This window comes from Rhizophagus irregularis, chromosome 12 (genome assembly GCF_026210795.1).
Source record: "Rhizophagus irregularis chromosome 12, complete sequence".
NCBI lineage: Eukaryota > Fungi > Glomeromycota > Glomeromycetes > Glomerales > Glomeraceae > Rhizophagus > Rhizophagus irregularis.
This window is the reverse complement of record NC_089440.1, coordinates 1,718,537-1,744,467: the sequence shown is the minus strand read 5'-3', so window position 1 is coordinate 1,744,467 and position 25,931 is coordinate 1,718,537. Positions and strand designations below refer to the sequence as shown.

At 24.6% G+C, this 25,931-nt stretch overlaps 7 protein-coding genes across 7 annotated transcripts; 3 read left to right on the top strand and 4 right to left on the bottom strand.

Moving 5' to 3' along the window:
- Positions 1-823: 823 nt before the first annotated feature.
- OCT59_003946 (uncharacterized protein) lies at positions 824-1,996 on the bottom strand. The gene has a single exon (XM_025314804.2). It carries the CDS (start codon positions 1,851-1,853, stop codon positions 1,122-1,124), a length of 732 nt encoding a protein of 243 aa, XP_025184317.2. The 5' UTR covers positions 1,854-1,996; the 3' UTR covers positions 824-1,121.
- An 8,277-nt stretch (positions 1,997-10,273) lies between these two features.
- On the top strand, positions 10,274-12,465 carry OCT59_003945 (uncharacterized protein). Its single transcript, XM_025314806.2, has one exon. It carries the CDS (start codon positions 10,392-10,394, stop codon positions 11,985-11,987), a length of 1,596 nt encoding a protein of 531 aa, XP_025184319.2. The 5' UTR covers positions 10,274-10,391; the 3' UTR covers positions 11,988-12,465.
- A 432-nt stretch (positions 12,466-12,897) lies between these two features.
- Positions 12,898-16,139, bottom strand: OCT59_003944 (uncharacterized protein; the record flags this gene model as incomplete). The annotated part of the gene is made up of 1 exon (XM_025324801.2): positions 12,898-16,139. Exon 1 carries the CDS (start codon positions 16,042-16,044, stop codon positions 12,898-12,900), a length of 3,147 nt encoding a protein of 1,048 aa, XP_025184320.1. The 5' UTR covers positions 16,045-16,139.
- A 302-nt stretch (positions 16,140-16,441) lies between these two features.
- OCT59_003943 (uncharacterized protein) lies at positions 16,442-18,011 on the top strand. Its single transcript, XM_025314807.2, has one exon. The coding sequence runs from the start codon at positions 16,466-16,468 to the stop codon at positions 17,993-17,995; it is 1,530 nt and encodes a 509-aa protein (XP_025184321.2). The 5' UTR covers positions 16,442-16,465; the 3' UTR covers positions 17,996-18,011.
- On the bottom strand, positions 17,984-19,909 carry OCT59_003942 (uncharacterized protein). Its single transcript, XM_025314808.2, has 2 exons — positions 19,755-19,909; positions 17,984-19,608 (listed from the first exon to the last, which is right to left on the bottom strand). The coding sequence occupies exon 2, from the start codon at positions 19,594-19,596 to the stop codon at positions 18,019-18,021; it is 1,578 nt and encodes a 525-aa protein (XP_025184322.2). The 5' UTR covers positions 19,597-19,608; positions 19,755-19,909; the 3' UTR covers positions 17,984-18,018.
- Positions 19,910-21,082: 1,173 nt separating this feature from the next.
- OCT59_003941 (uncharacterized protein) lies at positions 21,083-23,516 on the top strand. Its single transcript, XM_025324802.2, has 2 exons — positions 21,083-22,618; positions 22,728-23,516. The coding sequence occupies exons 1-2, from the start codon at positions 21,178-21,180 to the stop codon at positions 22,733-22,735; spliced, it is 1,449 nt and encodes a 482-aa protein (XP_025184323.2). The 5' UTR covers positions 21,083-21,177; the 3' UTR covers positions 22,736-23,516.
- A 392-nt stretch (positions 23,517-23,908) lies between these two features.
- OCT59_003940 (uncharacterized protein) lies at positions 23,909-25,258 on the bottom strand (the record flags this gene model as incomplete). Its single annotated transcript, XM_066147960.1, has 1 exon — positions 23,909-25,258. One exon carries the CDS (start codon positions 25,256-25,258, stop codon positions 23,909-23,911), a length of 1,350 nt encoding a protein of 449 aa, XP_065996607.1.
- Between the last annotated feature and the right edge of the window lie 673 nt (positions 25,259-25,931).

The following is a 25,931-nucleotide window of genomic DNA, read 5'->3' as shown; positions in this document are numbered from 1 at the left end:
CCTTCCCAAATGAACCACATTTTAACGCATCAATTCCATACAATATTCTCAACGCCCATTAATGACTTGTAGGCAAAAAGTCCTTACCAAATGAACCACATTTTAACGCATCAATTCCATACATTATAAGCAACGCCCATTAATGACTTGTAGGCAAAAAGTTCTTACCAAATGAACCACATTTTAACGCATCAATTCCATACATTATAAGCAACGCCCATTGATGACTTGTAGGCAAAAGTTCTTACCAAATGACAAACCACATTTTAACGCATCAATTCCATACATAAGCAACGCATTCAACGCATCAATTCCATTAATGAAGAATGTAACTTGTTGGCTACCAATGGACGAACCGCATATTCCATTATGAAATATACATGATTAAGTAACTTCATAAGCAGCGTATTTACTTGTTTACTTGTCGGCGAACCGCATTTTAACGCATCAGTTCTATTATCACGTTATGCACACAAACAAGTTATGGGAACTTGGTTTAATGGATTAACCTTTTATGGATTAGTTCTTGAGGACGAGAATTTTATTCCAGTAAATTTACATTTTCTTTTTTTACAATATTTTCGATTTTTTCACACGTCTCAAACAATTATAGCTTAAATGTAAGATGATGCGAGGTGTGAGAAGATGTAGATACTGCATATATTAAAAAAACCTGCACGATACTGCAATAATGCATCTTGATGATTCCCGGATCAAATGTATACAAGGCGTTTAACGACCTAAGCATATTGCCTTTAAGCATAGTGCTTTTATTCACTTCAAATATACAATATATACGTATATACGTGATTATATTTATTTTATATTACAGATATTTTACTTTTTATTTAAAATTATGTAAATAACTATTATACCTATTCTAATTTTTTTCTATTGTTCATCCCAATTATATTAAAATAACGCATAATATCGTTATATGTTTGCCACACCTTTAATAATAAATTATATTACGTAGACTACTAGATTCGTAGACTAGATTCGTAGACTAAGATTCGTAGACTATAATTATTATATATCTCCATTTCCTCCATGGACGATATAATTCAAATGTTCGTTAAATGTTCAAAGAAAAAAAAAAAAATTTTTTAGAGATTAATTTTTTAATAATAATAATTATTTGATTTCATTTTTGAAAATCGAGTTGCAACCTCCATTAATTTTGCTCGTAATTGTTGTATCTCTAATTGAGAATTATTCCATTCTTTTAAATCATAATTTTCCAATTCTTCATATTTCCACATGAGCATACCTAAATCGGCCTGTAATACTCTTAATTCGGTATCCAAATAAGCTTCTTCTTGTATAACCTTTTTTTCTAATTCTTTTACATGAGAATTATTTTTAGGTGAATTAATATCTTTAAATTTATGATAATATTCTATTTTATCTAATAATTTATGAATATTTTTTAAATGTTCTTCTTCTGTTATACAAATTTCTTCTCTCATATCATCAATGTGTTTTAATATTTCATTTAAATTTTTATGATATCTTTTTCTAAAATATATAGCTTGATTTTGTTTTGTGGTTATATTCATTATTAAATTTTCTATTATAATAAAATGATTTTTTGATACAGAAGTGGATTTTTTTGTTGAAATAAAGGATTTATCTGATTTATCCGATTTATTTAATTTATTTGTGTAAGCGGATGATGAAAATATTGATTGTTTTATTAATACTTTTTCTGTATTATCCGAAATTTCATAATCATGGTGTTCTTGTGTATGGGATTTATTATTATTATTATAAAGTTTTGACAAACCATATCCGCCAACAAATGTTATAATAGCAACCGAGGCAAAAAGTTTTAAAGATGTTAAAGATGACATCTTTTTTTTTTTACAATGTACAAGTTTTTCAATGTGAAACAGAATGCGCCCTTTTTTATACTTGTTATTTATAAAAAAAAAAAGAGAGAGAAAGAGAAAAAGAAAAAAGAAGAAGAAGAGGAAAAGAAGAGGAAAAGAAAAAAAAAGAGAAAAGAAAAAAAATAAAAAAATAAAAGACAATATGAGTAATTATTGTAAATCATCAAATAAATAAAAAAAAAAAAAAAAAAAAAAAAAAAAAATTCACCGCAGTAGAAAGAATGGAAAAATGGAAAAAAGTTTTTATTTTTTATTTTTTATTTTTTTATTTTTTTTACAAAATTTCCACAATAACTTTTTTCATGCATAATGACAATGATGGTTGTTTGGTTTCATTGTTTGTCCATTCATATTTAATCCCTTTTTTTTTTCATTTTTTGAAACACCCAAAAAACTAAACTAAAAACCATTGAATAAAAAAAGTTATATAATAAATTTTTTTATTGAAAAAACTTACGTTATATTCTCGTCACATGGTGCACATACTTTATCATGAGTTGTTACATTGGTTTTCTTAGAATTATCCAAAAAAATCTTTAAGATTTTAAATCTAACCAAATTTGTTAAATCTAATAAAAAATCATGAGATCATCAAGCCTTTCTTTTACACAAGAAATATTTAAATAAAAAAATAAAAAAAAAAAAAAAAATTCATCAAATAAAAAAAGGGATTAAATTAATAAATTTTATTTTAAAATAATAAAAAATTACCTTTTAATTAATTATAAAATAGATAATAACTTTTAATTATTAAATTTTTTTTTTTTTCCTAATAATCGGACATTAAAAATTTCAATATCACGTGATTTTTTTTGTAAACATGATTGTAACTAGTTGTAATAAAAAATTTTTGTCCCAATAAAAAATTTTGTTCGGATTCTAAATTTAGATTAAAAAAACCTATTGTTTTAAAAATCTTAACATAATATTGTTTACAAAAATGAAAAAAGATACCAAAACTTTAGATATGATAAAGATAAAAAAAAAATTGTGGTTTAGCCTTTAAATTTACCAAAAGCAACATCTCAATGTTCAAAATGTAAAAGCAATAATAATTTAAAGTTCTTTTTTGGATATTTTGAACACGATAATGATAATCTCGTACGATAAATAATTAATTCATTGAGAAATGAAAAAAAAATTAAAAATTATTATAATTTTTTTTTTTTGTTTTCGTATTTAAACATTTAAATTTTAACCTTTTCATTTTTATTATACAAAAAAAGTTATTCTCGTTCAAATTATGAAATTATGATAATCTCCCCTCTTATATGAAAAAATAAATTTGTTGCAAGAATTCGTGAGAATGAATGCATCCAAATTTCCCAAGTTTCAATGAAAACATCCAAAACTTTCCAAGTTCATTTCGTGAGAATGAATGCATCCAAATTTCTTAAGTTCAATGAATGTATCCAAATTTCTTAAGTTCAATGAACGCATCCAAACTTCTCAAGTTCGAATGAATGCATCCAGAATGCATCCAGAATGCGATTAAAAAAAATTCTACCTTCCAAACTTCCTAATTTCATTTAAGTTCAAATCTTTTTTTTTCCAATTTAATTATTTAATTTGTATAATTTGTACAAAAAAAAAAAAAATTGAACCGAGAATAATACCAATACCTCTTTGAAATGAATTTGTAAAATCAAACCAACGATTAATTCATTCCTTAATTATTATATATGCTATTTTTCTAATATTAATCACGTCCTTTTACCTTTATATTTGAGCGCATGAAACAAACAAACAAACAAAAAAAAAAACCAAAAAAATATTATTAATATTTTTATTTTGTATATTTATAATTTGTATATATTGTATATTTTAATATTATTATTATTATTATTATTAATGTAACGTAATTTTTTTTTAAAAAATTTTAGCTGGTCTAAAAAAAAATATTCTTTATATCCTAAATATCCTAATTTGCTGAAAGCCATTTCTTATATATGAATTTTTTTTTTATGATTTTTATGATAAGAATTTTTAATCTTTTTAATCTAAAAATTTTTCTAAATTACCACCGGCATGTAATTAAATTGAAGAAGATTACACTATTTTATTTTACTTTTGCTACATGTTAAGTATTTCCTATAATAAGTATTAATAAAATATATCAATTATGGTAAGATATTTTTTAATTGGTTTATATATATATATATATATACATAATATACATGACTGTTTTTAAACGATGATGATGAATGAGTACACGTAAAAATACTATAACTGATAGGTTGATCTCTAATTTATATAATCCACGTTTTGATTATCAAGAGTAAACCTGCTGTAATTCTCATGTTTTTATTATGACTTTTTTTTTCCCATCATATTATTAATAGATTTTGCCTTTCATGTAGTAGATTTTCATAGGAGTTTTTTTTTTACTAAAAATAACGGTATACCGGAAAGGAAATATTCGGAGAAAATTTCAATCAACGCGTGATATCTTACGTATACTTTTTTTTCAAAAAATTATATACATGTATAAAAAAAGATTAACAGGAGGGTAAATTAAAAATAATTAACAAATTAGGAAACGAAAATTTAAAGTTATTTATGTGTCAAACAAGAAAATCAGGACAATCATTTCCTCACAAATAAAAAAAATACTGGTCATTCGGGGTATAAAAATATTGCGCGAAAAAAAAAAATTAAGTATTCTTCTCTTCTAATGAGATAATAGTAACTATAAAAGGTTAAATTTATTGATTCACATGAAGTGTAAGACTATTAAGTTGAACAAAAAAAATTGCGAAAAATTATGCAATATGCAGTACAAAAAAGTTTTATGTGATTTTTATTCGTAAATGATTTTAAACAAAATTTAAAACGTAATAAGGTAAATATATGATAAATCAGGAATAGATTTCATGAATAATCATGTTGTGTAATACACGAATATATTAATATATTATTATATGTGTTTTATATATATATATATATATATATTCTTCCGATTTTTAATCGATAAATTTTCATATGAATAGAATAAATACATATTTGAAATAGAAATGATTAAAGTTTATAAAATTTATAAGGAAAGGACGGACATATAAAAAGAAAACTCATTCGTGATACGAAAGTTGTAGATTTCCGATCTTTTATGTCATTTTTATCAATAATGGCAATGATTATGTCATATACACTTGATTTCGTCGCAGCCGCGTTCAATTATGTAATACGTAATTCTATGCAGAAATATTATTTATTTATTTTATTCTTAAAATAATATTACATAATATCATATTCTCATAAAGGATTTTCTTTGATTGAAAAAAAAAAAAACTTTCTTATTTAGAGAAGAAATCTTTTAATTTAATTTCAATTAAGTAATAGGTAGAGACTATATTATTACGATCTAAATTAAAAATACCTAAATTCTTAGCTGAATAAATATTTATAATATTTTTAATTTTTTCTTAATATTTATAAGGAAGATCTAAAACAACAAAAAAAGGTTTTTGTACGAGCATCAATGGAAGATCTTTCTCTCTTTTTTTTCTAATACTTTCTAACATGGTGGGATTACGTTTAAAATATATCATTTAACTTTAATACGTTAAAATGGTTTTATTACAAACAATTAATTAATACCAAATCAAGACCCGATTTACAATCAATATGACGTTTTAATATTAGTAATGAAATTACTATTACAAAGAAAAGGATTTACATTACCCGTAAAAAGAATCATAAATGATCAAAGATACATAAAACAACAAAAATTAATTTTATATTAAATTAGGTTTGTTTTATTTTTTTGTGCATGGGAAGTTTTCAAAAAAGAAGTGCTAAAATAGAAAAATAGAATAAAAAAAAAAAAAATTAATAAATAAACAAAAATGCAAGAATTTATGATTATCGAAAAGAAATGAAATAAGGAGTTACTTTTTTTATTCATCGGATCAATTGCGAAAACAAAAATCTTCATTTATATAATAAGTTCTTTTCCATATTTAATTATTCAAATAGAACTTTTTCGGACGATAATGATATGCAAGGCATTTCAATGAATTAACATTTTCATTTTAGCAGAAAATGAATTACGATCGTAGCTAAAATGTTTATAAATAACCCTTCAAATTCTTTTTCAATTTTTTTTACTCATAAATCATCTTTTTTTTATATTCTTATTCGTGTATATTCAAATTTCTCACCTCTATACATTCTTTTTAAATATAACAATAAGACAATATTATGATAATTAATAAGTGGATTTTTTTCACAAAACAAAAAAAAAAAGAAAATTGTGAAATTGATCTCTAAAAAACAATTATGCTTCTCGATCTTTTTTTTTAACACATATCTTCAAATATATGAAATTTAAATCTTATGTTAAAACTAATTCGTGGCATGTTTTATACATATATTTTTTTGATTTTAAAAATTTAAAAATTTTTTATTCGATTAAACCCTGGCCTGGGAAATATTTTGATGCCTTTGATTTCCCATAATATTCGATATCAAAAATCAATATTTAAAAAAAAAAAAAAATTCGGTTTCTTACTCGCAATAATATTTTTCTTTTTCTTTTTCGTTTTTTTTTTTTTTTTGTTCAATTATTTTGATAATCATTGAATGGAAAGAAAAAAAAATACAAGAAAAAGGAAAGAATCGGGATACTGTTTAATTCGATTTTTTTCTTCCTTTCGTATTTTTATTTTTTAGTATTTATTTTCGTCAAGTCTAAAAAAAAAAACAAAAAAAACAAAAAAAAATGTTTCTTACTTTAAAAGTTTCCCTTTTTATTATTATAGAATAAATTTTTCTCATGTAAATTATTTATTTTTTTTTCTCCCTTTTATTTACGCATTTATGTAATTATTTCGTGTTTTTTTTTTAGAATTTCTTTATTTATTCGATATCGCGTACTTAACATGTATTATTTATTATACAAAATTATGTATTTTTTGTAATATATATATATACTCTAATAAAATTGATTTTTTATATAAAAATAAATATAAATTTATAAAAAAATATTCATATTCAAACATAATCAAACGCGCTTTTTCCATTTACGTGACAAAAACTTTTTAAAAAAAGAATAAATAAAAGAAAAAAAATAGTTTTTTTAAAAAAATATTGTTGGAAAGTCATTACTATGCAATTAATCGACAGAAAAGTATTAGTGAATTCGGGGTGACCCGATATGTATCACACACTACCATTAAATAATTGTCTGATACGCTGTTCATCTGGTTCATGCAATAGGAAAATTTTCAGGATACTTTGTCACCCTTCCACTCTCACCCAAAAACGTGAAATTATAAGATAACACCAACATTGAAATTGGGTATATTGATCTATTATGATCTTTGTCCAATATGGTTACTTCAATACCCGTTTTTTAATACTTAGGGCAACTGGGCATCCCTTACTAGTATCAGAATAAAGTTTTTTTTTTTAAAAAAAAAAAGATACAATCAATACAATCATGATTTTCTTTTTTCTTTTTTCTTTTTTTTCCCTTATTTTTTTTTTTTTTTAAAAAAAAAAAAAAAGACTCATGAAGATAATAGATAATATTATTGATATTCAGCCATTTTACTTTCTTTAAACTTATAATTGATTACTGAACTAGAACAAAATTATAAAACCTTTTTTTTAAATGGTTTCATTTTTTGGTGAAAGATATTATCGGGTCCCCCTGAAAAGGTGATCCGATATGTACCCCTTATCATGTTCAAACTCAACTGTTTATTTGTTTAATTTATTTTTTTATTTTTATTTTTTTTACTTATCAAGCTTAGGTTTATCATTGTTCAATCTTTCTTGTCTTAGACGTATAATAAAAAAAGAAGTGTCGGGTTACATTAATAACATTTAATTGCAGATAAAAAAAGTAAAAAAAAGGATAGTAGGGTTTCGTTATTTTTACTATTAAGGAAACAACAAGACATGAAAGGTTTGAAGATCAAATAATAATTAGTTCACAAAATCGCGTATAAGACTATAAATGATTTGATTTATAAACTTTAAAAAATATATGGATTAACTTAGATAACAACAAATTATATTAAAATACAATATAATTTAAATATAATTATATTTTTCGTGAAAAGATACCTACTTTATCAATTTATCAATCTACATCTAATAGAATTTTCTAGGATCACGCTGATCTTTTTTAGTCGGGTCCGATATTTATGCCAAGTAAGTTTTTTAATATATCTAATATCGTATAGTTATGCCTAAAGTATTCCCCTTTAACTATTATTCCCCATGAAATCTTTTAAATTGTTCTCGGATGTAATTTCAAAGTGTAATCACCATCAAAATGTGATATATTTAAGTTTGGAAATATTGTGTTCAAATGAGGATTAGTTCAAATTCCTCAACTTCCTTCCGGTTCCACAACCTTTAAAGATTTCAAATGTATACTTTATATAATTTGCATCATATAATTGAAATATGAGTATAATAAGTAAATTGAAATTTTATCATTTAATAAAGATATTGTTATTATCATAAGCACCTAACCTTTTTCATCTTCTTCCGTTCTTTAAAAATTCGTTGCTTACATGTACTTTTTATCTTTACACGTTGAAAAGTGGCTGTGATGCTTGGAAGATTACATCACTTATTTCAAAAGTGAAAGTGGCTGATTCATTACGTCACTTGTTTCAAAAATATCTGCATGTTGCTGCGGTATATCGGTAATCGAATTTATAACTTTGCTGGAAAAAAAGTTGTGTCACTGATTATAAAGCGATATATCATCCATCGAATTAATTCTTTCTGTTGATGAATTGAAGATTTATCTTTATAAATTTATAACTTTGCTATAAAGAGAAGTTATAAAAGGTCATGGTTGCAGTGTTGTTAAATAAAAGTGCGGTATATGGTATATCTCAGTCATCGAATTAATTCATTCTGTTTGATGAACTAAAGATTCATCTTTATAAATTTATAACTTTTGCCTGGAATGACACTGATTATAAATGCGTGTTGTTAAATAAAAGTGTGGTATATTGGTATATTATCGAATTAATTCATTCTGTTTGATAAATTGAAGATTTATTTTTGTAAATTTATAAAAAAGAACACTGGTTATAAAGTGGAATACCATTTTTTGACCAAAATTTTAGTGATCGTGATTCTACATCAAAAAGTACAATGCAATAATGTCTAACCATTATCTTCCTAGCATAGACTTCCTTACTTACTACTATAGTCTTGGAATCTTTTAAACTTATAAATATTTCGATAACTTTAAAAAAAAAATCAGGTGCTATATACATATATGTACATATAATCAATTATTATTGGTCATAAGATCATGATAATATTAATGCCTAAACTCGAAATAATTCCGTCATTGGAAAATTTTAATAGTGCCAGTCTAGATTAAGTTTAGGTCATATAAGTCATATGCCAAAAACTTCGAATACTAATATAGGTAAAAAAGTGTGATACGAAATTTTTTTTTGGAACCGGAATTAAGTTTTTAAAACCAAATATATTCTTTTCCCCATGAAAAATGATAAAATTAATGACCTAACTTAGTAAAAGCCTCACTCTTCTTGTAAATATCTGGGTTTTATAATGAAATTATTAGTTTGGAAGACTAATAAAAATAAACAATTATGCATAATATGCATTAAACTTTTATGGATTTCTGGATTTTTACATAATTAAATATAAATAATAAATAATAATAATAATAATGGGATTATTTGTCGTCATATTGTTAAATAAATATATCAATTAAACTTTCAGATTAAGTGTTCTTTCAGTTCGGTCAACCGGAGAAACGGTATAACAATATAGAAAGTTATCCCAATAAACCTGTTATTCCTGTTATTCATGTTATTTCCATTAATAATATTATTTTTCTCAAACAATATTTACTGTACCTGTATTATATTATAACTATTGTATTATATATATATATTTTTTTTTAACGCAAGAACCCTTTGAGGCTTTGACAATCTGACATAATGTCGGGCCGACCTTTTTTACTTTAATTCCGTTAATATTTTTTTTGTATCAAAAATCCTTTTTTGGAAATAATCTCTTTTTCGCCTTCAAATTTTTATTTTATTTTTAGTAATTTAAAGAAAAAAGGAATTCTTTTAAAAATATTAAAGGGTATCACAAATTTAAATATATTTTCATTTGTTTTTGGTTTGTTTAACTTTTTTTAACTTAATTAAGGTTGAAAGCGTCATAAAAAATTTAATTTTTGGGATCGTCATTAGTTTATGTACGTATTTAACAAATTTAGAAAAAGCAAAAAAGTGGATCTGCGTCTAATAATAATGATTGTTAAATTTATATATCTTATTTATAAACCAAATTTAAATATTGCATCATCATTTCATTGAAATTAAAATCTGGTAAAACGTTACAAAATAATTAAAATCTGCCGTCAAAAAAACTAATAAGTTGTTATCATCATACCCGCCCTTCCGCCTTTCATCTTTCAAGAAAAAAAATTAAAAAAAAAATTAAATAGTTATAATAATAATTTTAAAACAAATAACCTGAATAATGTCTAAACGTAAACTTCGTACTATCACTTCTTGGTTTTGTGGTAAAAATGTTGCAACAGAAACTGTGACACTTGTTGATAGTCAGAAACAAGAAAATGGTGAAAAAGTAGGAGAAAAGAAAATTATATCCGAAATACTTGATGATATCAATAATATTAGTAAAGTCGATATTAATGTTGACTTATGCTTTGTGTTGGATTGTACGGGTTCCATGGGAAGTTATATCGCTGCTGCTAAGGATTGTATTCAACAAGTGGTGGAACATATGGAACGTACAAATCCTAATATCAAACTTTGGATCGGTTTCTGCGGTTACCGTGATCACTGTGACTCCAATCGTTTACAGATTTTTGATTTCACTGATTCACATTTAGAATTTAAACGTTATTTAACAGATGAAGTAATAGCAGATGGTGGTGGTGATGCACCAGAAGATGTTTTAGGTGGTCTGGATGCGGCAATAAATAATTTGAGCTGGCGTCATTCCACTCGTATTCTTTTTCATTTGGGTGACTGTCCACCACACGGTCGTCGTTTCACTCGTTTAAAGGATGATTATCCGAAAGGTGACCCGAATGGTTTAACCGCAGAAAGTGTTATAAGTGGAATTAGATCGTCAGGAATTCATTATTATTTCGGGAAGATTACTAATAAAACCGATGAAATGGTTCGTGTGTTTCGTGGTATAATGGGCAAATTTTTAGTGTTTGATCTCACATCAGAAGGACTTGACCCAGAAGAATTAGTTGCAAAAGTTTTTGAATCTATCTGTTCATCCATCACTACCACCGTCACAATAACTAGTACCATGGAAAAAACTCGTCAGCGAAAGATGCTTGAAAAAGATTCACGTGAGCCTGACTGGAACATGCTTCCTGTCAAAAATGGTGAACTTTTGTATTATCGTCTCCCAGGAACCTTGACCGATATTAAGGATCCAAGATATTTTAAACGGAGATCAAATCTCATTCTCCGAAAATTCTCTTACAAACATGCCCCGAAACCTTTTTCATCAGGCGCAGAACGATACGCTTATTTTGCTCTCGATGTAACTCAGGAGTTAATTGAGAAAATTGTTATTAAAGAACGTATCGAAAAAGCAAATTCCTTTGAACGATGCCTCGAAGCTATAGAATCTTCTACCATTTCCTATTTCCTATCAAAGGAATTCAATTCTGCTACCGCAAGAGTTGGTATTAATAAGGAGGTGAATTTCCTTAAAGTACAAATCATGCGCCGTACCGCTGGTTTCTCTACTCGATATTATACTATAGAACCGAAATTTTGTGATGCCGAATTTAAACGATTTAATGTGAATAATGGAGTTATTAAAGAATATCATTCTATCCTTGAAGCCTTCGCACATTTTACATATGAGTACACAAATGGTTATCTGGTGGTTTATGATTTACAAGGAGTAGAACTCACCGATGAGTTCTTGTTAACAGATCCGGCAATACATTGTAAGGATCGTTTAAGATTTGGGAGAACAAATCTTGGAAAGAGGGGTATCGAGGAATGTTTCTTAGCGAACCATAAGTGTGACAGTATTTGCAGAAAGTTAGGCTTGTCCGAGATAAGCAGATTAAATTAATGGTTGTTTAGTATATTATGTAACAATTTTCATTGTATTATTTTTATATTAATATTCACATCTCTTTCTAAATTATAAATTTTATAAATTCACATTTTCATTTTATTAAATATGTAAATAAGAACTTTCATTAGTTTAATTACAACATTATTAAAATAACTAGCAGAACTTCAACATCGATTGATTCGATGTTGAACAAGGCAATAGGAGAACAATCAAATATTTGGATCTTAAGATCAAAAATGAACGAGATAAGGGTATCCGTCTTTGACAACCCTAAAAAAGTCTAATAAAAAAAGCTTTCGAAGTTAAAAGAAGCTATTTTTTTTTAAAAAACAGTAAAAATTCAAATTGATACATTCTTTTTTGAAATTAATACTTAACCAAGATTTAGTCTATTTTACATCAAAGAATATTTCCTTAACTTTTTAAAGTAACAAAGAAAAAATAAAATAAACTATAAACTTCATTATCACGTATTATATAGTGGTTCAAAGTATCACATTCCGTGACATCTAAATGCTTATTATTAATTTCGTCCTTGAAATAGTTGTGAAATAGCCGTGAAATAGTTGAAATAGTCGTGAAATAGTCGTGAAATAGTCGTGAAATAGTTGTGAAATAGTCATGAAATAGTTGAAATAGTCGTGAAATAGTCGTGAAATTGTTGTGAAATAGTCTTCATTGTACTTTCGATAGATTAGCGGTGTTATCGATGTAGTCGTTGGAGGATTATGTAAAAATTTTGTAAATTAAATACTTAATGAACCGATAAAAATTATTACCCGAGTTTCTCGTAAAAAAATTTTTATTTGTATTTGAAAAAAAAAAAGTTATTCTATACATTGAATATACAGTAAATATCAAAAAGAAGAAAATTCCCTTTCCCTTAAAAACTTATTCCTTTGATTTATTCCGTTACATTTTGTTCGATCACACTATTAAAAGTTGCATCAATTATTGAATCAACTAATAATTCATCATTTTCTGATAATATATTGGTTGAATCAACATTCTTTACATTTTCTTCAATATTTGAATTAACATCATCTTTCAAATTATTGGTATTTTTAACGTATTTTTTATATGGAGTCCAAGATTTTAAACTTTTTTGAGCACCTGGATCTAATAAGCTTTTATTTTTTTGTAAGAAATCAGTTAATTTTTCTCGTTTTCTTATAGCTCGCTCTTCTATATTTAATACTCTCCTTAACGTCTGAATTTCGGATAAATTTAAATTTTTATTAAAATTTGAAAATAAATTAGATTTCTTCTCTCGAGAATTTATCCAATGCTCAATTACTTCTAAATTTTTCTCATATAAATTTTTCTCACTAGAATCATTATTCGTGTTTTCTAATTTATTTAACAAAGCATTAATCTCATCGGTCCCTTTGTTAGATTTCTTTAATCTATAAAGTGAATAAGCATCATATCCCGTATCGTAACACTGAGAAAGAATTTGTGATACAAGCTTCTTATCTTTTAACGTACAACAAAAGTCCACCATAAAATTAATGACGTCCAATCTGGGATGAATTCTTAAAACATAAAAGAGGTCCCAAAATTCTATTACTTTCATTACTTTGGACTTTTTAAAATAAAATTGCATAATCTTTAAAAGATTTCCACTTGTAGGATTAAATCCCATCTCTCTACATTGAGAAAAAATTTCCGATACTATATATTCTCTTCCCGATTTACAACAGTATTCGATTATAAAATTAAAATCTTCTTTATCAGGTTTAATTCCATAATTATAAAAATCATTCCAATATTTCAATACATTATTAATTTTACTCTTTTTAGAAAGTAATTGTACCATCTTGAAAATGGTTTTTCCTATTGGAATGAATCCATCATCAATCATACGTTTATACCAGTATATAGAATTTTTATCATCATCCTTTTGAATAAATCCTTCAATGATTGATCCATAAATTGTATTTCGAGTTGGAATATTACATTTTTCCATATAATTTAAATAATAATCGATTTTTTCTTCATAATTTTCATCTTGTGCTACGCGCCAAAGAATTTTTTCGAAGGCTACATTTGATAATTGAGATTCAGTTTTGGATATCGTATGAAAAAGTTCTTCAATCACTTTACTATCTTCTAATTTTGAAGCCGAATCAAGAAGTCGAATAACTTCTGACTTTTTAAACTTTATTTCATTTTCCGAATTTGTTATTTCTGATAATAATTTGTACGTTTCATCAATATTTTTATGTATCAATAGAGAATCGATCATAAAAGTATAAATTTGTGAATCCGGAGATACATTATCATTTTTCATCCTGTTAAATAATTCTATAGCCTTTTCGATTTCATTATTTTGTAAATAGGCACCTGTTAGAATAGTATAAGTTGCAAGACTTGGATAAACTTCATTTTCTTGCATAATATTAAAAATTTTGATCGCGTCATCATATTCAGATTTTTTCAAACATCCACGTAAAAGTGTATTATAATCTAATAAATTTAAATTTACACCGTTCGAATCTTGTAATTTTTGAATAGCGTCTAATCCGGTGATCCCCAAAGAATCAAGGATTAAAACATTGGGTTTGATTCCTTCAGATTCCATCTCACGAAAAAATTCCTTCGCGCGTTCCTTTTCATCACGTAAAATCATTGCTCTAATAAGACTATTATATGTTAAGACTGTTGGTTTGATTCCTCTTGATTTCATTTCTTCATAAATTTTAATAATTTGATGCCCATCAGAATCATACATTAAAACATTTAATAATACATTATAAATCTGAACATCCGGTTTTATATCTTCTTCTAACATCATTCTATAATATCTTAAAGCGTCTAAAAAGTGTTTATCCTTAGCGCGTGCAGCAAGTAGTATCGTGTAAGTAACTATACTACTTTTGATTCCCAAATTAATCATTTCTTTATGTAACGAGTATATATTTTGACGTGAACCTAATTTAGCGAATCCTGACATCATGATATTATATGAAACTGTATTTGGTTGAATTCCTCGACTCTTCATAACTTTGAATAAATTACGTAAATTTGATAAATCACCCAAATTTAAAGCCGTGGACATAAATATGTTGTAAGTGGAAACATCAGGTGTCAACTTTGCTTTCCCTTCAAGATCTTCAAATATTGATATGATTTTGTTATAAACTAAAGATTTATCAGACTTATCAGAAAAATCAGAATCTTTTAAGAATTTTCTGAACGTTTCAATAATAAGATTGAAATCTTTTACTGTCAAAGTCTTAAATTGTTCTTGAGTGAGATTTTTATAATCATTCCATAAATCATCAATGTTCCTTCCTTCAAGTTGAATAATTGGATGATGTACTTGTTCTTTGATATTTGAAGTTGAAATATCAATTTCTACATCTTTTTTTGCGTCCTTGTTTTTTTCTAATGAACCACTACTATCAAAAGATGCTTCCTTATCAGAAAAGGGTTCTGGAACTTGTGAAATTAAAACATCAGTTTTTAGTGGGGCATCTCTTATTTCATTGTCATAATTTAATGTCTCTAGAGATGTTTCCTCATTAGCAAATGACATAGATTTTATTAAAATTTGTTGATTCTTATCCAAAGTATTCAAATTATCTTTCTCCATCAGATTCATTTCATCCGACATTTCCTTTTCATTTTTAGATAATTCGTTAGCGATAAAATTCGATTTCTCAAATATTTTACTATTTGAATCCAATACATTATCATTATTCATATCTTGATCTTTTAATAATAATGATTCATTATTTTGATCTAGTATCATTCCTAATGCATTTGTTTCTAATGATTGTGGTTGTTGATTAACGGTCGTACTTTGAAAACGAATTCCTTTTGTATTCTTTCGTGAAAGACCGTTACCATTTATTTGTAATTTAGAAAATAAATAAAGATTCTGATTATAAATAATATTTTTATCAGTAAAGTTTCTAGTAGTAACGTAATTAAACGAAGAATTTTTGAATAAATAATTAGTTGAAATTCGTTTTTTAAACTTAAAATTTGAAGATAAATTAGATAAAATGATCTGATTAGATTGATTAAATATTTGTTTAAACATTATTAATAAAATTAATTAATTATTTTATTTTATTTTTTTTTTTAAAAAAAATTTAATTTTTGAAAAAAAATTTTAAATTAGAGAGTTTTTTAATCAGAGAAAAAAAAAATTTTTTCTCATATGAGGAAAAAAAGTCGTGTAACTCTTCTAACCTATTATGATCTAGTAAAGATACATAATTCTTTGCCGGCTCTAAAGCAGAATTATCATAATTCATAATTGTGGCCAAAATTAAATTATATAGTACAAGTTTTTCCATTTTCCCCCATTTAACGTTAGAGTAAGAATGGTGATTGGATAAACATTTATTGATAAATTTATCCGGAGATTTTTAGGTTGATCTTTTCTTTTATTCTCCTCTTTTTTTTTTTACCTTACCTTTTTTTTTTTTGTTTTTCCTTCCCCTCTAATTTTCAAAATTATGATTACTGAATTGAATATTGATTGTTTAATTAAAATCTTCGAAATATTAGAGAATGATCATAAATCGTTACATTCTTGTATTCTTGTGAATAAACTTTGGTGTCAATGCGCTATACCAAAATTATGGAAAAATCCATGGCGAAATGGAGAAAAAATTTCTTCTCAAGTTTCTTTAATTAAAACTTATATTTCAGCATTTCCAAAAGAATCCAAAGAAATCTTATTAGAAAATGGGTTCGAATTATCATCAATCGAATCTAATAGTAATAAACCACATATTTTTAATTATATATCATTATTAAGAAATTTACAAATTTATCATTTGGAATCATCAATACGTTATTGGTTTATTGAAACATTTAATAATAAATCAATATCAGAATATAATAAATTATCAGAATATAAATTAAAATTATTAATTAAAGAATTTTTTAAATTTATATTTACACAATCACCTAATTTATATACATTAAATGCTACATCAACTTATGGTAATTATGATCTTTTAACTGATACTATTGAAAATATTCCTCAAGCAAAAAAATGTCTTTCAATGATAACAAAATTTCAATGTTATAAAACTATATCAATTGAAGTAAAATTATATCCAGCAATTTCAAAAATATGTCAAAATATTAAAAGATTACATGTTGGACAAGTAGAAATTTCAAAAGATTTAATTTTATTAATTAATTCTCAAAAAGATCTTAAAGAAATTATTATTGAAAAACATTTTGGTATGAAATTAAATAATAATCCACCATCATTAAATTCTAAAGAAAATGAAATTTGTTCTTTAAATTTAAAAAAATCACCATCCACAACTTATTTAGAATTTAAAGCTACATATTTTACTATGCAATTATTACCAAAATTTGAAAATTTAAGAGAATTAAAAGTTAAAGCTAATGGTAGTGGAATTTATTCAAGGGAACAATTAGAACCTTTATTAAATGCTTCATTAAAAAAATTGGAAATATTTTATTGGAAATGTAAACATTCAATTTATTTGGAAATTTTTTCAAAATTTTTATTATTAAATGGACAAAATCTTAATAAAATTACTATTGGAGCGAGATTATTTATAGATATAAATAATTCGGGATTATTATTAAATTCAATAGCAATTACTTGTTTTAATTTACAATATTATGAAGGTCCTATAATGGAAGATAATATTTTTGAATTTAGAAAATTATTGGAATTTTGTAAAAATTTAAAAACTTTACGTCTTTGTCCTACTAGAGAATATCGTGAAAGTTTATGGGATGTACCAAAACAAATATATTTTGATGATTTATTAGATGTAATAACTTTCGTTTCTCCAACATCTTTAAAAGAATTAAGATTGGTTGATACGTGGACAATCTCTTTAGAACCTTTTAAAAATTTTTTGTTTAGTAGGAAAAAATTAGAAATTCCTATTGAATTTTGTTGTAATCCTTCTATTATAGTTTTAACTGAAGAAATTTGTATTGAATATCAAAATAATAATATTCTTAAATTTATTAAATTTAATAAAGAATAAATAATAAAATTTTTTTTTTTTTTTTATTGACCAAATTCAAAATCAATGATTTCTTTTAATACACCTAAATCTATAAATTTATTTGCAATATATTTAAAATTTTGATCCTTTAAAATATTTGGATCAAAAGAAAATTTAAATTTCTTTTTTTGCATTTCTTCAAATTTTTTCATCAACCTTTCAAATTGAAGAAAACTAAATTTCCAACTATAAACTATTGTTAATTCAAATAATCTAATATTTTTTTGTTGATTAATTAATACATTCATTAATTCATCAAAACATTCTTTCTTTTGTGGTCCATAACATTTTTTTCTTGATGGATGTAAAGTTAAACTTTGTAATTCTTTACAATTTTCTATCATTTTTGTTAATTCTAAAATATTTTCTCTCAAGATCGGTCCCGAGAATGATCTTAAATTTATACAATGATTTGCTATACTATTAATTAATATTCCGGCATTCTCTGGATCAGAAATCATGAATCCTTTAATAGTAATAAATCTTAAATTTTTTCCGTTATTTCTAAAAAAATTTGGAAATAAATCTAAATAAATATAATGTGTTGAATACCAAAAGAATGTTTGTAAATGATTTAAAGAAACAAGAGCTAAAGGTAATAATTCTTCCCTAGTATATCTCATTCCACCACATATTCTAATATTTAATTCTTTTAAATTTTCAAAATATGATAAATTCTTTGATTGAAAATAAATTCCTTTAATTATTAACGTTTCAATTGAAGAAGATTGATTAATTAATGATGTACCTATAATATTATTTGTTAATGATAATGGTGGATGTCTTAAACTTGGATGTTTGTGAAATCCAATTTCTTTTAAATTTTTTTGTACATTAATTAAATTCGCCAATTCTTCTGTGATCATATAACGTTCTATATGTATTCTTATAAGGTTTGGACTTATATTAGAAAGTAGTGAATATAATTTTGGCATCGTTCCACTACATTTAAAATATCTTAAATGTGCCAAACAATCCATCGCTCGTGTTGATTGTTCAATAGAATTTGTTAAAGAAGAAATGCTACTATCCCGACAAGCTGAAACATTCAAATTTAATATATTAGTTGATTGATTAAAAAAATTGATTAATAATTCTTCAAAAATAAATTTATAATTTCTCAAGGAAATTTTTGTTACATCATCATCCATTTGTTGATGTTGTTGATGTTGTTGTCGTTGTAGTTGTCGTTGAGATGATAATAAATAATGAAACCATGATTCTAATGTTATTTCTAAATGAAATAAATTTAAATTTTTTAAATATTTTGCATAATTAAAAATTGTTTCTCTCATTAATATTTCGTTAGGTATAATAATAATTTTATTTTCTTTTAATTTTTCTTTTGATTCTTTAGAAAATGTTGAAATAAATGTGTTGATAATTGTATGAGCAACACATTCAAGATTTTTTCTATAATTCCATGGATTCTTCCATAATATCTTTATCGCTATTGAACACCATTGTCGATTAACTAAAATACAAGAATGTAAAGTACATGATCTTGATGTCGTTACTTGATCTGATTCCAAAATTTCAAATATTTCCGTCAAACAATCCGCGTTCAATTTTGACGCCATTATACAAAATAACTAAAAATAATTTTAAGAATTAATTAATTAATTTACTCCCATTTTTTAGAAGACATTATAATAATTTACTCTTATATTAATTATAAATAATTTTTCGAAAAAAATCAAACAAGTTCTTTAAAATGTTAACTTATTAAATTAATTACCTTCAACTTTTCTCTTTTTCTCGCGTTTATAATAAAAAAGTGGGCTGAATTTCTTATTGTAATAGATTATAACTTTATGATATATGTATCATATTTTTACGTTAATTTACGGAATAAAAAGTTATAAATAAAAAAAAAGATAAATAAAAAAAGCCAATTCAAAAAAGAAAGAAAAGAAAAGAAGAAATTAAAAACTTTTGTGCAAGTGCGGTTCACTTACAAAAAGATTTTAAGATGTTATAAAAAATTTTTTTTTTTTTTTACGAAATTTATAGTTTCGATTTGTCGATCGGGAATCAATACCAATTAATATATTTGTGTATGCTATTATACCAATGGTTATTTATTATTTTACATAATGGTTACACGATGAATCTTATTAATCGTTAACATTTTATATTTTAAACTTTCAATCTGTCCTCATGTATATCACCATCTTCCTTACAGATTTCGTAATAGATTTCCAGTATAATAAAAAGATTCGGGCGATTAAAATAATAATAAGTTTGTTACAGTTTATCCTGATAACCATATTAATTCATGATCCGAGGGGTTAGTGAATCACTGTCAAAATATGTAATGTAGATCTCTTTATTTTCTGTCCTTAGGTAATATTTTCATTATATGAATTTATATGAATTCAAAATATTTATCTAAAAATAAATAAATATTTCCAACTTTCTTTCAAGATTTTTATTACCTTTATTCGACATAATTTCACATTCCCATTTTTTGCACGAATCAATTAATATTGTTGTTAAAAATATCATTGGTCAAATAATAAATACTGTACTTTGGAATTTTGGGTTCGCTAATTAACAATCGGCCGATATGTTTTCCAAGTTTCAAAGATATTATGTTATTTTTATAATGATATAAGACTTGCCAATTTAATCATTGTACTTACTTTAACCTACTAATCCAAAATTGGACTTATCAAATAAGATCCCTTAAATCCTTACACAAATTGAATCACAAAAATTATTAAAAAAATGCATGGGGAAAATTCTGTTAAACAAACCGGAAATAAATAATTCTTGAGAATTTATGATTTGTGCATTTTTTTTTCTTTTGTTGACACAAGAGTGTGTTACCTGAATTTAAATAAAATAATTTTTTCCCGACCCTATTTTAACCATTTTATTGGCTTGAATTTTTTTGATTCAGAGTTCGAAGAATTGAGGGGGAAGGAGATCTAATTTTGGAAGATAATACGGTGACAATCCAGACGCCAAATTAATGAAAATCAATAAGCTGTCCAAAATTGGATAACTAATAAACAAATAAATAAGCCCTTAGAATCTCACAAAATTTATCTCGTGGCTTTCGAATCTTTTTTAAATTCTCTCTTTCTCTCTCTTTCTCTCTATTTTTTTTTTTACTTTCTAAATGCTAATTAATTTTAATAATAATTTTTTTGATAATGCCAACAATTTGTTTTATTATAAAAGTAATAATAAATTTTTACAAACATAAAACTAAAGAATCAAAATTAAATGAAAAGTTACATGATAGACAGATAGTGTTACCTTCAGATTGTATGCAAAAAATATTTAAATATACGATACAAATTTCAAATAAGAAAAACCTTTTTAAATTACTTTTAGTAAATAAATATTGGTGTGAAAATGTGATACCAATATTATGGAATAATCCATTTAGAGATTTATTTCCTCCTTCAATATTACGACATACACCATCAAGAGATCCAAGAATTTGTTATAATTTATTAAGAACTTATATTTCTTGTCTTGATAATGATGAATATTATTTATTATTTTCTAAATTAAATCCTTCATTACATCCATTTGATATGGAAATTCCTAATTCATTTAAAACATTATATAATTATCCTAATTATTTAAAAGAATTATCATATAGTGATTTAGAGAATACTATTTATACATCATTTATGATAAATTTAAAAAATTCAAATTCTAAAAATTCCAATTTTCAACAAGAAAAATATCAAGCATTTTCAATAGCTTCAGCATTATGTAAATTATTTTTACAAAATTCCACTCAATTAAAATTTCTTTTATTTAATTCTTCTTCAACATGCAACGATAGTATTATGGATATACCAAATATTAAAAGATATAATAATATTACTATTAAACCAGTATTATCAAATATAACAAAATTTCAATTTAAAGATATTAAAATTAGATCAAATAATATTTTAACTTTATTAAATTCTATTTCAATTTATTCTACAAAAATCAATCATTTAGATTTTAAAATTGATTCAAAAGATTATAATAATGATTTGATTCAATCTATATCAAATATTATAAAATCACAAAAACAATTATTTGAATTTAATATTTCAAATTTAAAAGATAATTTTTCTGAATCAATATTTTTATCTTTATTTTCTCATCATAAATCTACTTTATTTTCTTTAAAATTACAAAATATTCATTTTACAAAACTTTCTTTAAGTATTTTACCAAATTTAATTAATTTAAAAAATCTTTATTTATTTAATTGTAATGGTTTTAATAATATGGATATTACTAATGATTTTAGAAATTTTAATTTAAGAAAATTACAAATTTTTAGTGAAAATGATAATGATGTTGAGACAAGAAATTTATTATTACAATTACTTAAACAATCTGGTTCTTCATTAATTCAATTAGGAATTGATTTGGTTTGTAATAAGGAAAATATTGATATTATATTAAATTATTGTCCTAATATTATTGTATTATTTATTATGAATAATGATTTAATGGAATGGAGAGAAAAATTCAATACTCATTCTAAAAAGGTTTTCATAAAAAATTTAAATATAAAACGTATTATTACTACAAAATCTACTACATCTAAACCATCTAATAATAATAATAATAGATATTGTAAGGAATTTTAGATATCATTAAATAAGTGTTTTTTTTATATATATATATATTAATAATAATAAAATACTTTTTTTTTTTTTTATAAAATGCGCTCTCTTTAATATAGATATTTGATGTCCATCCATTATATTATAAGCGATGCCTAATCGTTTCTTGAAGCTGGAAACTCATCGACACGCCGCCTGAGTTGGTATCAACATTTTGAATATTTCTACGTAAAGTAGAATTTTTTGTTCTGGCCATGGACCGCAACTCCTCTAAATTTCGGTTTTTGAATGTTTCTACGTAAAGTAGAATTTTTTGGTTTGGCCATGGACCGCAACTCCTCTAAATTTCGGTTTATTGAGAATACATACGGAAGTGAATTATTTCCTAAAGCTTGTGAGTTAAGTTTCGTTCGTGTGGTTCATGGTGCTTGTAGAATTATGGTCAATAATGAAAGGTTAATTAACAGTGAAGGTTTAAAAAAAAAATATTTATTATGATGGAGACAGTGTGAACGTTCAGAAAATACACCGTGACGCAGAAATGTGGCTTGAAATGCGCAATACTACCCGCTCGTTTCCTCGCCCATAAACGAAACCTCCGGACAACGCAATTAAATTATGAAATATTTAGTAATTTTCTTACGCTTATTGGCATCATGGAAGAAAAATACCACTACAAAGTTCGTCAAATTATCTGAATATTTGAATGTTAAAAAAGAATGCAATTTAATCAATGAATGAATGAGTATTTATTGGATATTATCAATGTATTCTTATAGCTTCTGTGTCTAAATCGGAATTTGAAATTAGCCTACTCAACAATTTTATTATACGTTCCGTTATTCATCAAATGGGAACTATAGTTATAGTACACTAAATAAACGATTTAATTGATTTAATTTATAACATAAATGAACTCGTACGGTTTGCATAATTTATTAATTATTTACATCAAACTAATATTATTATTATCTAAACTAAGCTTATTTTTATTTGTATGTAAAATTATCATAAAGTAATTATAAAACAATTAATTCAGCAAAAAATTTTAATTTTTTGCTTCAACATATATAAAGATTTTTAAAATGTTTGTCGACTTTAAAGTTAATGATTTTGCCAATGAAATGTTTTCAGATTTTCCCGTCGTAAAATGTGAATTCGAAATAATTCATCGTTCGTTGTAAAAAAAAAAAGTTATTCGAGTAAAGGTACGAATATACATTTATAACTCTATTGTTATTCGTCGTATTTTTTCTTTGAAAAAAGATCAAAGGAGTCTTTGTTATATATATATATATATTCAAAGAACTGAAATTTTTCTATGAGAGTAAGCAGATTTAATAGCATTTTTCCAGGATTCTTCCATTTTTTTTAATTCTCCATAATCACAATATTTTTCAGTCTTTTCAACACAAATATTTAAATAGATTTCGTTAACTTGAGGACAAAAACTTAATAATTTATCAGCAATTTCTAAATCGTAAATACTGAGACCAAGAGATTTTAAATTTTTACCAAATTTTTTTAACAAAGGTAAAGTAATATCTTGCTGACGTGAATTAATAACTAATTTACTAAGAAGGAAATGAGAATAAAGAATTTCATTAGAAAGACCTTCACAATTATCCAATATAAGTGAATTTAAATTATTAAATTGTGAAATTAAACTTATACTAGATTCCGTAAATTGAACATGAGATAGACGTAAAGAAACCAAATTCATAGTATGATTCTTTAATGAGAGAATGATTGGTTCTATCCCATCTTTGTTGATATGTTCAATAGAAAAATGTTTTAAATAATTTTGTGATTTAATAATATCGACAATAACTCTTCTAACTTCGATATTATAATCAGAAGATTTTAATTTAAATTCAAGAAAATTAATGTGAGTGCAAAAATTTGAAACAATTTTTAAAAATTTCAAAACATTTTGCGTAATAGGATCAGAATAAGTAAAAGAAAATCGAGTAATTTGAGAGAAAACGGGACGTTTGTTTTCAATTTCAGTGAAATTAGGAATATCTAGTTCTGGAAAATTCTTTTCAAAGTATAAAGAATTTAAATTAGATTTTTGAAAAAATAATTTACATAAAGTAGTAGAAATCAAATGAATCTGAGGGTAAAAAGAATCATGAGATAAACCATTTGTATACCAACGTTGAAGGAAAGAAAAAATGACTAATTCTAAATCACTATAAGAAAATTCTTGTAGATAACGAGAATAATTAAATAAAGCTTGTTGAAATTGAGGAATCTTAATACGATATTTAGATAATTGAGAAGCCAATAATAAATTATCTTTTTCAGATAAACAAGAAAATAACGTGGATAATAATTTATTATTCGATTGTTGATAAATTCGAAGAATATGATTTTTAGAACTTTTATTAGGCTGAGAATAATACTCTTTGGAAAAACGTTTAAACGGATGTTCCCAAAGAAGAGGTATTATATTTCTGCACCAATATCTATTAACTAAAAGAGCGGAATAAATTCCTTCTTCCTGTAATTGAATATAATAAAAAATTTGTTGCATGCATTCAGTCGGAATATCAGAAATTGTTGTCTTTCTCCGTTTTTTTTTATTGATCGGTCTATTAATAAGAAGGTCACGAGCGGTCTTGAACAAAAGACAATAAGAAGGCATATTTATATATATGTATATATTTATTTATTTATTTATATATATATTTTTCTTACGATCGAAAGAAATTCATAACTCGAAAAAAAAAATCTTTCTTTTTTTTTTTTTTTTTTGAAAAGGAAAATTTATGATTTTATATAGAATTTAAGAAAATGTCTTTATGTTTACATTTACGTCTTCAACAGTTTTGTGATTTCTAAAAATACCCCTTATTAAACGTGCTACGGAATCTTATCTTTTTTTAGAAAACGAGGAACATCATTATTAATTTGATTAAAAATTGTTAAATTACTATATTTGATTTAATCAATACCACAACCATCGTGAGAAAAAATTGTTTTTCCGACCATTTCCCATTTTACAAATAAACTGCTATATTAGAGAGTATAGGTCTTCCCATTATTCACATAATGAATGCTTTGAAGCCAATGAATAGAAATGATTAACCTAAATAAAAGCTGTAATTCATATATCACGGAAATAATAGTGTTATTTTACGTACGTAATCAATTATATTATTTAAACATAGTTTAGCTGTCTTTCGATTGTTGATTCAACAGCATTCATACTTATATTTATTACCTGTTCTGTTTAAATACTGGTTACTTTTAAATTCTTCTTTTAGAGTGAAAATAATAAAGTGATTGAAAGTTAACATAAATTACGATCATTAATG